Below are 15,629 nucleotides of genomic sequence, written 5' to 3' on the forward strand. Positions count from 1 at the left end.
CAACTAAACAAAACGTAAAGTGCATAGTGATGTAGTCAAGTTAAAAAAAGACTATATTTTATAAATCTAGTGTATTCAGGAGCTTGGTGGCAACAAACGGTAACAGTAAAATTGCAAGGTTAAACATGTTCTCCACCAAATTCTATTCAGTCTTCAGATCGCTTTATTCTCAAGGGTGCAATTTCTGACCAAACACTTGGTTTCTAACTGGCTTATATGTTGCAGCTTTGTATAAGCGACAGATAGAAAGCTGTTAACCAGCTTCTGATGGTGGTTTTGGATCCTTGCTCTCCTGAGACTGACATGAATACACACACATATGGGACCCTCACTGATACACATACACAAAGCAAACAGATGTGCATTAGACTGGGAAAGAGCCTCTCATCTCTATGACAGTGTGGTCATTCCAGTAAAAGCCCCTCCCCCACACACTCACTTTTCATCAGTGCAGCCACCCTTACTGTCCATCTATAAACATCCCAAGTCTCTGACAGTGTCACCACCACAGGTGGGGGATGGAAGAAAAATGAGAGGAGAGGAATAGAGTGCAAACAGAGAGGATATCCAAGCGTGCAAATTCATACAGTGGTTGAAAAGAGATGACCAAGACAAGAATGAGGGGAAATGAGCAGGAGGAGGATTCTCCTTATGGAAAACAAGAATGGGACCATGGCATAAAGAAACATGAGTATGGTTTGAGGGCATAATGGACACATTATTTCCTTTTCTCTGTATTCCCCCAAAAGAATAGAGGCCTCTAGTTGGAGGTGCAATCCACAGCTTACACTCAGAAATGTCTTCTAGGCAAAATAAATGATTCTAAAAGAGACATTTCCATAATACTATGTTATCGCTGCCCATTAGGACATTGTCTTTTTGTCCCACTTTCCAACATGATGCAATACAGTGAACCCTGGTGCAAATCACCTTGAAAGGAGCAAAGAAAAACTGGGTGAAATTCCAATTCATTCAAATCCTGGATGGAGGGTGCATGGACTCTGTACTTTCGCACGCAAACACACACACAGACACACAAAGCAGTGTGTTGAAGAGGATTAACGCGGGCTTGAATTTCAACAGAAAGAATCCCTGTCTACAAGCACTACGGAGCAAATCTGGCTTTAGAAACAATCCTCATCCCAGAGCATCGTGGTACAATAGGAGGCTGAACCTAAAACCCTGCCTTTGAAACATGTTCATTTTTGAGGATGCCAGAGGACATTTGCAGCTGGATTATCAGCTCCCGAATCAAACGCAACATCTGCATGGAAAACACAGACGCTTAACTATTTCAATAAACAAGTGAAGACTGTGCAATCCTGTGTCCATATGCAATTTCATTGAAAACATCAGAACATGGTACAAAGCATTCCACTTGTTCTACTGCAGGCAGGCGTGTATCTGGGAATACCAGCTGGAATGCACATATCTCCGGGAATGTCTGATATCCCGCTATGTGTAAATGTTTGCGCAGGGAGAGAGCTGAAAGTGGGCATTTGTGTGTGTGTTCGTGTGTGTTTGGAAAGAAAATAAGTAGCTGTCTTCTTCTGCCTTTGTATGAATCTTAAGTAGTCCCACGTTGAGGGGGGCTTTGTTCGCCTCCACCATCGGGGGGGGAGGGGGGGGGGGCACGTCCTCCAACTTTTCCCCTCACTTCCTTTTTTGGCGTAACATTTATCATTCTTCCACGTCGAACAATCCTTCTACAACATGGACTAGCATCAAGCGCACAATAAACTCCCGCCCCCACCCTGTTTCGCCCCTTCTTGGTTGCTCGGATACCTTTCATCCAACGGGACAGCTAGTCAACAACATCATCACTTACTTAGAAACTCCCAACCTTGCCTTCACTTTGGTCTAGCAGAGCCTTGTTAAGAAAGTACTGCCCCATCTTGTTTTTCAAAATAAAGCTCCTCAAGCCATCTTTTTTGTTCTTGTTTGCCTTTAATGTTGCATCCAAAACAGTTAAAAACTTCCAAGCCTAAATGTCTGGCTCTTCAAAACTTGTCAAGCATCCTTTGGGGGAATGGCAGACGTCGTGCAACCTTCTAATTTGCAAGAGAATTCCCCTTTGGGCAAATATAGCATTATCCAGTTCCACTTCACAACTAACATGCACAATATTTTAGACTGACATTAAGTTGTGCTGGTGTTAACCCTGAGGCCTGTTTCATAGAAAGAGTGACTCACCAGACTTCCCCTTTCTTCCTCAAAAGGCTAAACAGGTGCATTAGTAATAAGTGGAAAGATGCTGGACGTTGACCAAGTGCATTTAAACACTAATACATCAACCTAATTTCATCTAACAACACTAAGGGTTGGACCACCAGGGAAATGAAACTCCATTACATGCATACAAACCCCCCCTGCCTCTTCACTGAGTTCTACATAAGCATCCATAATCACCATGATTCCTCAAAGTATCCTGAAACAACCTGTTTCTTCTGTCGTGTTGCTAGGCTTGCCAAACTTTTTTTTTTAAACTGCCTCTTTTATTTGGTGGAACTCAAGCACATAATAGGCCTGGTCTTGTTTGGCCTTCGCCATGTTTGTGCCTATCCCTTTCAGCTGACTGGTCTGCACCACTTATTCTGCTTATTATTAAAGCTGACGGCAGATTATTTTGCTTACTGCACCCACATTCTCCATCCTCTATATAGATCCAATCCAGCAAACCCTGGGCCGAGAGACAAAGGCTAAGTTCACAAAAGAGACAGAAAGAGAAAGGAGATAGGGAGCATAGAGAGCAGGTCCAATGTGAAAAGAGGGAAGAGGGAACCTTGAAAAAGGAAAAAGGGAGCGAACACAGAGAAGACGCAAAAGGAAGAGATAAAACAGTGAAAGCTCAAAACACTTTAAATGACTGTTTTGTCAGGGAAATAAAGAGCAACTATAAGCAGCAGCAACATACCAGCACAGAGAACAAGAATGCAAATCAGCCCCGATGCAAATGTCATACGTCTTCAGGGGCAAAACAGACTGTCTTTATACCAAACCCCCCGCAACAAAACACACTTCTCTCTGTGCTACCAGAACCCCCCCCCCATTCTCCTCCACTTCTGTACTGAAAACACACTCACACAAACACTTCCAGGAGACAATCTTGTGCACAGCGAGAGAAGTGTAATCACACGAGACAACATCATCTTCTTACGCACAAAAGGACCACAGAGTACAGTTCACACAAACAACACAAACACACTTGTGAAAAAGATAAACCACTTACTTGTCCGTCATGGCGTCGGCTAGCGAATACTGATGCATTAAAATTCCTTTTCACTGTTCTCCACACAGAAGTTAGGAATGGTTGAGGAAGAGGCCAGAGGCAAATGTCTCAACACCAGTCTACAGGAGAGGGGGGGGGAGCAGAGTAAATCATTGGTTCACAACTACAGTAGGAAGACAAGATCATTTCAATAGAACAATTTTGAAACATATGTTTAGCTCACAAAATGGAGAGAAACACCAGACACAGCTCAAGGTAATGTTTTTAAACATTGGTAAATGACCTAAAGATTGTCAGTTTGCTTACATGTAAATAATGACATGCAGAAATCAGGCAATGTCTGCCATTTTTGTCTGGAAGATGAATAAAACAATCAATCAATTATAAAAATAGTTGCAGTCCGTCAATCGTCTTACACTACACATTGGATTTTATTATGCAAATTGATACCTATTGATAAGATAAAATTATCCAATGCGCTCTGATGAGAAACAAACACTTTATTTATTAAAAAAATAAAAAAAGCTAATCACTTCTCATGTGATGTTAACCGCATGTCAATCAGAGACGACAAAGAGACCCCCGATCAGCCCACCGAAAAGGCCTGGACTGAAGCTAACTTTGCAGACACGCTTGACTTGCTCACAATTAGCCTAGCAAGGCCCGGTCTCTTCAACTTTCTGGGGGATACCGTTGCCATAGTTACCCAGGCAGCCAACCAGCCAGCTAGCATAAACAGAGAGCACCAAGAGACCCTCAGACAGTATGGATCGCATTCGATGGAGAATGCATTGTGTGACTGAGGAGCAATAAGAACCTGTGATCATCCAGCATCAAAACTTGCATAATCCATCATCACTAATAAAAAGATGATACAAATTATCTAGAGTGTTACAAATGCCATAAACACACCTCTGCTAATGGTCTTAATTGGTAATGCACATAAATCAGCAGCTGTTCACTGCCAGCATTCAGGTTTTTAAATGTTAATGAGGCGGTGGCGCGTCCTGGGTCCTGCTGGCTGATGAGCAACCTCCAAAACATTATCTTATCTTCTGCTTATCTGCCTTTAACGGATTAACACATTAGATTCATAGATTGGATCTGGTTATGTGTGGACATAGATTGTGACCTGCCAGATTGGGGTTTAGGTTCCATAAGCAGATAAGGGTTAGAAACAAAATGCACATATAATAGAGCGCAGCGAAAAAGGAAAAGCTTTTAAATCGTGTTTTACCTCAGAAATATGTCTGTTTCAGTTAATAATCCCACCCTGATTAACCAACGAGGACTTAATGGTTTTATATCCGTCAGCTATAACTGAAAAAAGACAGAAGAGTGAGGGTAAACCCCACCCAATCCTATCAGCCACAAACCCAGACAGACAGCCACCAGCCTCAGAGGCAGCCAGCGGCAGTCTGTCTGATCTCAGTTCAAGAGGCTGATGTGCCCCCTTGTCCCTGCTTCCTTTCTCCTTTTCCATATACATCACCTCTGCACTCCGAGTGTTTTCAAGACCTCTGTCTTCTCTAATGCTCACCTGTCCATTTGTTTCCTATCGAATGGCAGCTCACTGATCTTTGTTCATGTGTCTGTCTTCAGTGCAGAACAGACATTAGCTGTGCACACCCAAGTAATCTCCGGTAACCAAATCATTTCATTTCCTTTTGTCTCAGCTGCTGTGTCTACGGGAAATATTTTCAAAAGAAGAAAAACTCCGACAGTGCAGTTACCTTTTGAGACATTTGAATAAATTGTATGATTGTGAAAGGTTATCTCCCAATTCATAATGACTCTTTGTCAACTTGAGGCTTCACCAGAATGTTACGCCACTGCATTTCTCTGGAGAAGCGTCATATCCAAATGACATTTCCTGACATTACAAAATTGTTGAAATATGCAAGAGTCCATGCTTTTGCACAATGTGGCAATCCACAGAAATACGAGAGCATGCCTGCTGTTGGGATGATGTATGAAGTGTTTTCCTACAAAGCTAGGAGTTCCTTACCCTAAGCCCAAAATTAAAACTCTTGCCGTCTCACGCAGACATTGATACATTGCCTGGATGCTGGCATTCAACACAATGCTAAATGCAGTGGACAGTAAAGAGCAGTAAAACTGTGCTGCAAGACATCTGCAGCTGGAAGTTTAAAAAAGGTCAAGTGAAAGACATCAGATAGAAGGTTTCTAACAGCGCGCGGCAGAGATAGAGACGTACTTAAAGAACTGAGCACTTTGAAGTGAAGCGATAGCACTTGAAAAGACATGCATTTGATCTACCTGAGCGAAACACTCACAAACCATTAAATCCAGCATCTGTTTTCAAGTGTTTCAATGCCCAGTAAAAAGAACAACTTGAAATCTGAAATGTCCAAGCTGGGAGGGCAAAGTGACTCCGAACCCTGTTGAGGGAGATTTATGAACTCCTGACAACAGCCAGCCAGGGGAAGACAAACTGTTTCCACATCTGAAGCCTCCCCCACTACACATTTTATATCAGACGTTCTGCAGAGCCTGAACCTAATGCCCCTAGACTGTACTGATCAATTCACCTGCCAGGATGATCAAACTAAACATAAGCACAGACATTTCTATGAGGTTTATTAAATCCAAATGGCTGCATCCTCAATGTTGACAAAAAGAGACAAAGGCAGCATTACTTTGGGAAATTCCATTAGAAAAATCTGTAGCGGCACAACGCTGGAAGATATGGTTTTAACTTAGTCCTTTATCACTGACTTTTTAAGACTCTACTTTTAGCCACAACATGTAGGATAATACTCCAGTTATATTAAAATAGTCTCTCTGTAGTTTGGAAATGATCGGAAGAAGGCATGAGGGAAATGGGACAGTGGAACAGCTCAAACAGAAAGACAGCCAACTAGAATTTCGGACAAGCCAGAAATCCATCCGATCGGTAATCAGGCGTTATGACTGAAACCCTAACTGCATGCCAAACGACAACCAATCTGGCAGAAATTGGGCTCTATTCAAAAATCTGTCAGCGACAGTGTCTGGACAGATTTACTGTACACAAGACATTAGAAAAAAGGAAATGTAAGGATAAAAGTGCCATTTTCTCCTAAAATACTTCAAAATGTAGCTCATAAATTGAAGCAAAATGCAGCTGATCAAAGTAAAAGGTCTGGGTTTTCCCTCAAATAGTCCAATTCACTGCATCATGAAAACATGCCATCCATCACAACACTGAATTATTCACCTCTCAAACGCAATTTTGGTAAAAATAGCATGCACAGTATTGGAGACTCCCTGCACTGCACATAGTGAGCATAGAAACATATCTGGTTGCTATGGCAGAGGAACAAGGTGTTGACATTCTGAGACACCAGCAGTCAACACACTCGCAGACGTCCACACGAGAAGATGTGAATCTTACCAGAATCTGAGTGGGAAGATCCTGCAGGTTGAGAGAGAAAAAAACACTGAAAGAGAGGCTTTTCCAAACCGACTGAGTCACACTGTTATTACTGGGAAAGGTTTGCATGACAGATGAAAAAAAGAAAAATAGAATATGATCATTCAGCATGAGCGGTCGGTCACCTCCTCCCTCTCTGCTCTCCGGTCATGCTCCTTCTTTCTCACACTCCCTCCTTCACTCTCCCTCTCACTCTCCCCCTCTCTCTCTCTCTATCTATCTCTCACGATAAACATGAAGAAAGGAGCCCGAGAGGCTGCAAAGGGTTTAGAGATAGTGTTTGGATTAAAGGACTGTTTCACTCTAACGCATGTCAGTGGCAGACTGTCTCTGTCTGAGTGTATACCTAAACGCCCAGGACTCTTTCCCCCTGTCACAGCAGTCAGACGCTGCCTGCCAGTGGAGAGCGACAGCGCTTGCCTCTGGAAAGCATCAATGCACACAATTGCCTGGGAGGGGGAGGGGGTATTTGGGGGTGGCGGGTGAGGGGGATGGAAGACAAGGGGGAGGGGGCTGAGGTTAGGGTAGTGCGTATCTGCATCTTTGGGGTTATGCCTTTTGTGAATGGGGAGTGGAGGTGCAGATGCTGCCATCTCTCAGCACTGTATAACGCCTGGAGTGATATACGCTCAGTTTCAGTTTATAAGTTAAACCTATACAAATCTCATACAGTTTCAACACAAAATACACATAAGAACCCCACAAGGCATAGTTTATTCTATGGCCGTTGCATTTGATTTGCCTAGCTACACCCAAACAAATTGGCAGCACACTCACAGTTTAACTGCAAAAACAGATTGCATCGTCGTGCTTAATCGGGATGTTGTGACTTACTTTTCTCTATGCAAACACTAAACAAGCTGATAAAAAAGGGAGTCTGATAAAAATCTACCGACTGTCAGTTAAGTCATGCAACACCTTCTTCATGCAAAACAATTCCCTGGGGCTTATAAATGCTGCTGATATCTGCACAAAGACAGAGAGCTCCTTTTGCATGGAGTCCCACAGTGATAACCTCCACGGTAACAGAATGTACTGTAGCTCACAACTCCATTCCCTTCCAGCTGCCTGCTCTCAGCAACACAACACTGGGAACCTTTTCAAAACATCAAGTGAGCATCAATAGCCCTGCACTAACGCATCAGTACGCTTCCTGCACTCTCAGCACTAGCTTTGGGTGCAGCATCTTGGGAATCTTCACATTTCCTGTTCATGAATTCAAACTATTTTCAGATAAACAACTTATGTAATGCTTGAACTATTGCAAACAATTAAAGCGACGTAGCCTTGCAGGGTGTGGACAGTTCTTTACCTTCATTGTTACCTGACAGAAAAACAGGAAGCCAAGCTTAACATCCAGAGGTTGTCTTTGCACCAGCTGATTTGAAGAAACCATTCAATCATGAGACAATTTTGCTGAGACATCTCTGGAATGTAGCAATGCATTATGCATGGCCAGTAACACACAAGCGTGCACATAAAGCGCCTCTACATGCCGCTGTCTGAAGCAGATATAAAGCCAGATGCTTCTCCCTTTGCCAATAGGAAATGATTCCAGCCTGAGGGGTGTTGGGGTACTAGGGTGTGGCAGCCAGGGGAGGTTTGTGTTTGTGTGCGTTTCAAAAAGAGGTGGGGGTTGCCCCAGATGGCGGTTTCATCGAGCCAGAACAGCACACCTCAACATCAGAGCACCAAAGACTGGCCCCTGACCTCTACCCTCTAATTCCTACAGGACAAAACAATGAGATGGCTGCAAGTCATACATCAAACCCAACTACCTTGTTTCCTAAAAAGCTCTTAAAAGGACCCAACCACAGTGTTTTCATTGGCATCTTTCAACATGAACAAATGATTTTAGATTTGCTCTTGTTGGCTGACTCCACTGCCAGCAGATTCCTGACAATTAGATTGCTAATGAGCGGGAGGGAACAATGAGGGGGTCGTGTGTGTCTGTGTCAAAGATGGCACCTTCTACAGTGACCTCCACAGCAGGAGGCAAATGCTACTGGCCAGACCATTTGCAGGTACTTCAGCCTTTTCTACCACAGTAAACTGGCTGACGACCAAACCCAGCAAAGGGGAGATGAGAAGAAAGCCTCTGAGCACTCAGGAATGGTCACCTTCAGATCCATAAAGAGTTTATTCAATTACCTGACAGTCAGTCACTCACTGTGGGCATGAGAAGTAACGGGATGTCTTTTAAAAGTCTCCCTTGAGGTGGTCGAATAATTGCATCAGGATCTGATGAAAAAAGCAGTATGTGTGCTTAATGTGAGCTTCTATATATTCAACACTGAAGGCGCTGCCAATTTACCAAGAGAGAGATTTGACATTCAGCCAGGACTTGGTCTGAATCCCAAACAAGGCATCCAAGTAAATAACCCCTGACATCCAAAACAAGTGCCATTACTGCACAAAGTTCAAGTTTAAAACAAAGCTCCCTTTCAGCAGCATAGTTCCCATTTCCCATCCGTTTTAAATTGATTATTGATTTTAAAAAAGCACTCAAGACAGGTTTCGTGCTTGTGTGCTTATCCTTAACAAGCCAGAGCATTCTATGTAATTTCATTTAGCTCATGTGAATCTTGTGCTTCCAATGAATGTGGGAAAGGGACAAAGAAGAACTTAAAGATAGCTCAGTTTGTCCGCTAATAGCATTTCAAACCTAGACACAAATAAAAATAGACTAATTAGGTTTCCTGAAATGGGAAATCCCGGGTAGGCCACGTGTGCAAAGATTTCCTCCTATAAAAAGCAGGTAAGGGAAAGTCTACAAATCTAGAAAAGAAAGAGTTTATATGGAAGCAATGCACAGCAGAGAAACATTACATTCTTACCAACCTCACACAAAAGAATACACCTCCCTTTAACAATTTTTAAGCAATTCCAAAACCTACAAGAGGCAATGACAACCTCACAGCGCAAACACAACCTCTAACCTGAGGGGAAAGTCAGTGACAGAAATGCCTGAGTCTCAGTGGCACGCAGCCAGTGGTTTAATGATTTGTCTGCTGCTGGTGAATGATCACACAGCAATATCCTGTTCTGGCTAGTTCTCCGAGCCCCCCCTGAGGGTCCGGCTGACATTATTCTGGCTTGCCCTGGTGCCACTGAAGCGCCAGCGGGCCGATCATATTGACAACATCCGGGTGGCTGCCCCCATGGCTGATGCGACCTAGCAAAGGACCTGTGGAATTAAACCCAATGAGCCAGAAGAATAACTTATAGACATTGAGTGAAGGGATGTCATTGCCCCTGCATTATTTGTGAGATGTTGCGCAGGAGAGGAGGGATGGTAAATGGCACTAATGAGCCAGTGGAAAACAGATTTAGAAAACACAACCGCTGTATTTAAGGGGAAAACTAAATAGCTGGCATGTTCCAAGATTCCACAGTGCTTATGCAATACAAGCCTGTATATAAAAGGGAGCGGGGCGTCTATTTACTCCTAAGTGAGAAGCATTCATGCATTTCCCTTTAAGCCTATATGAAATGTTAAAGAGCATTAGGGAGAGACAAATGTTGCAATAACACTTTAGGATAACCTTCATTATCAACAATGTAAAAAACACCCAAGACAATTTCCTGGAGCCCAAGGTTTGTGCCTGCTCAACAGTGCAAAACCCCTAAATATTCAGTTTAGCATCACGTGCAAGACAAGGAAAAGAGGCAAATCTTCACATTTAAAAGAAGCTGGAAGCATCCAACGTCTGGAGTTTGTGATTAACATTAAGATAATATATTGCAATCAATATTCATCAATGTTTTTCACAGAATTACTGGGGATTTTGAAGGGACTTGTCTCTCCTTCTTGCTCTCACAAGCCTGAACTTCATTATATGATTGAAGAAGGTACAGAGAAAGACTACAGTGGTGATGGTGGAGTTTAACTATATACTTCGCATAAATCCAGTAGAGTCACTGAGACACAGGACTAGTTAGCCAGGCCAGAGGGCAAAAAGTGAGACAGAAAGCAGCTCCATAACTACTTATCACTCCCTCCGGACCATGCAGCTCCACACCAACAAGACTATGCATGCAGGTGAAAGGTTTATGATGAGACTCTGATGAGCCCCAGCTGCACCGGACCGTCCTCCTGTCCTGGCACAAGATGCCTTCTGGCAATGGAACTACAAAAACACAACAGTGCTGTAGGCATGTATTTCTCCATGCTCCTACCAGCCTTCATATAAACTGTGGTAACGTAGAAACGTTCTTCATCGCTGTCAATAAGAACCTTTTGTTGTTGCATTGAAAGAGCACCCTTGATGTAGCATGCCAAGGGTAGAAACCCCTGAGTGACCTCGGAGTGCCAGAATGGCATTTAGAAAGTGCAAGGGGAGTTTAATCTTTAAAAAGATTTGTGTGAGCACGGCGAACACGTAATATTATATTCAAGCGGTATTTTTCGCTTCAAGGACAGTGACAGCGGCTGCGTGGACTCACCAGTTAAACGCTAACATCTTATTTTTCCGCAGTTGGGCTTTAAAATGTCGCGGGAAAGTATGTTTAAAAGTTTTGTGCTGCGTCAAAAGCGGAACAAGAGAAAAAGAATAGAATAGTAACGATGGGTTTTTATTGTTTTGTGTCTCCGTTGGGGTTTCGGATACAGTGCAACAAGTGCAGCTGAGCTTGAGTCGGCGACAGCACGCATGAACACGGCTGAAATAACTAAGCCATTTGAAAGTCCCGATGTGATACGTAGCTAGCGCTAACTGAAATGTGCACTAAAATGAAAACGGGTGTTGCTACTCACCGTGTGGAAGTTTTCCTCCTAGTCCCGGTTTGTACGGAGATGAAGGTCGGTGCAGCAGCGTGACAAAGTTTGACTGGTCGCACTCTCTCAGCTCAGCATGGCGGCTGGGACCAGAGACTGCATTCAAACCTCTCCGGGCTGAGATATCAACACAGGGGGAGGGAGGGTGCTGCGGGCGGGGAGGCGGTGAGAGCCCAGCGGTGGAGCAGGGAAGAAGTAGCACAGTTGGATATTTTACCAAGAAGGAAACTGTTATTAATAAAACATGTTAAGTTATATGTTAAAGTCCTGCATTCAAAATGTTTTGTTTTTTTAAAGTAGCCTACACAGAAGCATCAAAAACGTGCTTAAAGTAGGCATAGGCTACCACTTGAAAAAGTAGGATTATGCAGAATGGCCCATATCATTGTAAAGTTACAACAATAATATTATGATATGGATTGTAGCCTAATGTTTGTGCATTAATGTGTTTATCACTTCAATGTTGCTTCAACTAAAGGTAATTATTGTCTGTATTTATATATCTTATCTGTGAATTAACGTATTAAAGGTCCCATGTCATGCTTTTCCGGTTACCCGTCCCCTTGTGTGTTATGAAGGTTTTTATGCATGTAAACGGTCTGCAGAGTCAAAAACCCTCAAAATACACCCTGTAGCGAGTAAAACTCTAACACAGAAAATACCTCCCCAAAACGCCTCGTTGGAGATTTCATGTTTACTTCCTGTGTATCGCTCATAGGTATCGCTACGTAGGGATACCCAGTAGCCACGCCCAGAGCTATATAGGCCTACTGGTGCATTTAAAAGTACAAGGTTTGCTTCTGAATTGTAGTGGAGTTTAGGTATTCAAACATTCAAGTACGGCTAGGCCTCCCAAAACATGTACTGAATAACTAATTTTATTTTAATGTTATTTTTGTTTTCTTCACCTACTAAAGCAAGTTGTGGAAAGCAACACATTTGCTCAAGTAGGCCCACTTTACTTAACCCTCCTGTTGTCTTCGGGTCAAATCTGACCGATTTACTATTTCATCAATCATAACTTTTTTGTTTTACTTTCGATTGCATTAAGGCTTTATGATATCCTTCACAGTAGACATTTGAACATATAAAATTGCTGACCACCACTTTCATTGAATTTTGGATGATTTAGTCAACTTTGTAACACCCATGGTGTTCCCGGTCAAAAATGACCGCCATAAAGAAAAGGAATTAGTAACCATCCGGATCAGATAAAACACACACACAAACAAACAAACACACACACACACACACACATACTCTAGATGTGTTCCCCCCCCTCTTATGCCCAATCCCCCCATGTGAATCACACCTGGCACTCACAAACACACACACACACACACACACAGAACAATTTGACACATTTCCCGCTCGTATGTGCCCATCCCCCCACATGGATCACACCTGGCACACACAATACATGTTCAGTGTCTGTTCTTTGTATATTTACTGCAGTTTTTCATGTATGTATACCAGTAGTCTGATACAATATTTACAGTTTGAAAGGGTGTTAAATGAAATTTGGTGATGATTAATGTTTTGTGTGTTAATGTAATAGCAGTTAAAACAGGACCGGTCAAATTTGACCGTGAACACCAAAGTAAGGGGGGGAAAACGAAGACAATAGGAGGGTTAAGTAAGAGTTAGAAGTACTTTTGGAAGTAGCCTACCATTTTATAGTACTTTATTGTCAGCAGAAGTTAAACTCACGCTGCATATTAAACATTACAATTATTGTAGTTAATCTAAAATGCACTCTACCAGCTCCAGCTATAACATTAAAACTGTGTTTATATTAATGCAACATTTCTATGACTGAATACATTACTTCACTGTCGTCTGCGGAAGTCAGCGACTCTCCAGTTAAAGACTCAGTTGGCCTAAACTTTTGGTTTAGGGGACACATAGATGGGGCCAGTGGGTTTAAAAGGTCACATTTAGAGGTCAAAGGTTATACAACATTTTCCTAAAGCAGAAGTGAATCAAAAACACAGTGGAGGACAGACAGGCTGACCCTTGTGTCATTGTGCAGGGCAGAGGAGGAGGGAGAGGGGCTTTCCATGGCACTGCAGGCCGAATACAATACCATCTTTGAGTCAAAGACAGATTGCTGCTGGTGGAAGATAGAACAGCGTCACAGTCTACCTCTGTGGCTGCTTTGTGAGTTCACTGAATAACAAATGTTGAGAAAATTACCTGCCTGGTTGAGCTGCAATAAGTCCATAATGTCCTTTTTCTTCGGCATAACCTTAAATATGCCAATACTCCCAGGCATCATCCGGTATACTACAAATTGTTTGTTTTCATATCAGCCCCTGGTGACTTGAGAGCTTAGGGGTTGAAGGCTGGCTGGAGTTAAAAGGGGATGGTAAGTGCTGCCTGAAATGAATACGTAAAGCAGCTGGGTTTATCTTCACTCACTCTGTGACATGTGCTGCTAAGAGAAAACAGGTGACAGAGGAATGTGTGCTGAAACCCCAATGTAATACTGGTGCTCAAATGATTTGTCGCCACTTAGACAGATTTGCATTTAAAGATATAATGTATGTACTTATCTGATTTGTATATGTAGGTCTTTCATTTATTGTCCGCCCCACTTCTCATATTACGTTTCTGTCACAGGCACACAAATTCTACTTGTTGGTGGTTCATTTACTGTCACTTGACCTTCAGAATGACACTTCAATGCTTACTTTGTAGATGTTCAATTAAGAAGGATGGACAGACACAAAGACACCACACAGTGAAGCTTATTATAATGCTGCTCCACTCCAGATAAGATTATCAGATAAAGGCCAACGTGTAACAGAGAGTCAGAAACACACACTACCACCTAGACACAGTCCCACAATGCATGAGAAAGTAATATAGTAAGGTGTGGATTTACAGTTTGAGTATCTGATCTTCAGGTCTGAGCTCTTCAGACACACCAGTTTATATTTAGAGTCCCTAGTTGGTGTATCCATGCTACAAGGCAGACCACAATTATTCACAACACTGGGCAGGCCAGCGCTGGTCTGAGATCATTTAAGAGGGGAGTGCATGCAACTGCTTCGGGACCGGATCAACACCACAAGAGTCAGAGGTCAGGGACACTCATATCAGAAGTACACTCAGGAGTTTAATTGGAAGACTACCCCCTTTATGACTTTGAATACAAGATCCGTCAAAGTTTAGGTTTTTAAATACTGTCATATATTTGACGGAGTGACTTAAACAATTTAAGAAATATAACAAAAGGTAATATTATAAGAAAGTATTTTGCTCAATAATTTATTTTAGTATTGTCTTGTGTTTTGTATCCAGACACCTGTTAAACTGATGTAAAGCTACCATGTCATGTTAAATGTCATTGAATAAAAATAATACCTATGTTACAAACATTCAGGGGTCTGGTGCACTTTGCTTTTTCCCTTACGTAAATGCGATGGCACATTTTCTATAATTAAGATGGAAACATATTTCCCCAAAAGTAAACAATAATAGACTAGAATGAAATACCCTTTTCGAAAATAACGTGATTAATGTTGCAATTCAGGTTGACTAACCCCAGCGTGGCAAAGCAGCACCATCTAGTGATAAATATCGAACATGTCATCCTTATATTGAATACAACGTTTGTGTATTTTGCACGTACACAGATCCCTTTTGTCAGGTTTAAATTGGTGTCACTACTGTCTGTGCTTCTACAATATATCTTGAAATGTTTTATCAAACACCACGGATATATTGCAATTGTGAGATGCCAGAGGGAGCATTGGGGGTTTTTTCACCGGAAATCCCACCTCACATCTCCAACAAAACAATGAACTGTGCCCCCTGGCAGGCACTTATAACTTCACATTTGCAACGTTAAACTGTGCAATGTTTGCTAATCCTTGTGTGGGGCCACTATCAGCGTGATGTAATTGCCATCAGGATGTTCTTTTTAGTTTTAAATCCACCTGAATTGCCCCATAATGTCATCAAGACTGCTGCAATAGAACTGTTCAATAGCACCACATCTGCAAATTGGCTGCAAGCTACACCAAGGTGAAGCTGTTTTTATTTACCTAAGATCTACAAGTAAAATGGGTTCTTAAATGCTACAAATCAGGGAAAAAGAAGAATACTCAAGTAAAGAAAAAGTAACTCCAGATTGCGCTTAAATACAGTAGGCTACTTGAGTAAAAGTACTTTCCACTACT

General features: G+C 42.3%; 1 protein-coding gene across 1 annotated transcript in view; it reads right to left on the minus strand.

Moving 5' to 3' along the window:
* Window positions 1-11,544, minus strand: part of sema4d (sema domain, immunoglobulin domain (Ig), transmembrane domain (TM) and short cytoplasmic domain, (semaphorin) 4D) — a 35,623-nt gene extending 24,079 nt beyond the window's left edge. Inside the window, 2 exon segments of the mRNA XM_034123138.1 lie at window positions 3,230-3,348; window positions 11,422-11,544. Of these exon segments, the coding sequence (XP_033979029.1) occupies window positions 3,230-3,267 (38 nt within the window). The 5' untranslated portion in view covers window positions 3,268-3,348; window positions 11,422-11,544.
* Window positions 11,545-15,629: the final 4,085 nt, after the last annotated feature.

This window comes from Trematomus bernacchii, unplaced genomic scaffold, assembly GCF_902827165.1.
Source record: "Trematomus bernacchii unplaced genomic scaffold, fTreBer1.1, whole genome shotgun sequence".
Taxonomy (NCBI): Eukaryota; Metazoa; Chordata; class Actinopteri; order Perciformes; family Nototheniidae; genus Trematomus; species Trematomus bernacchii.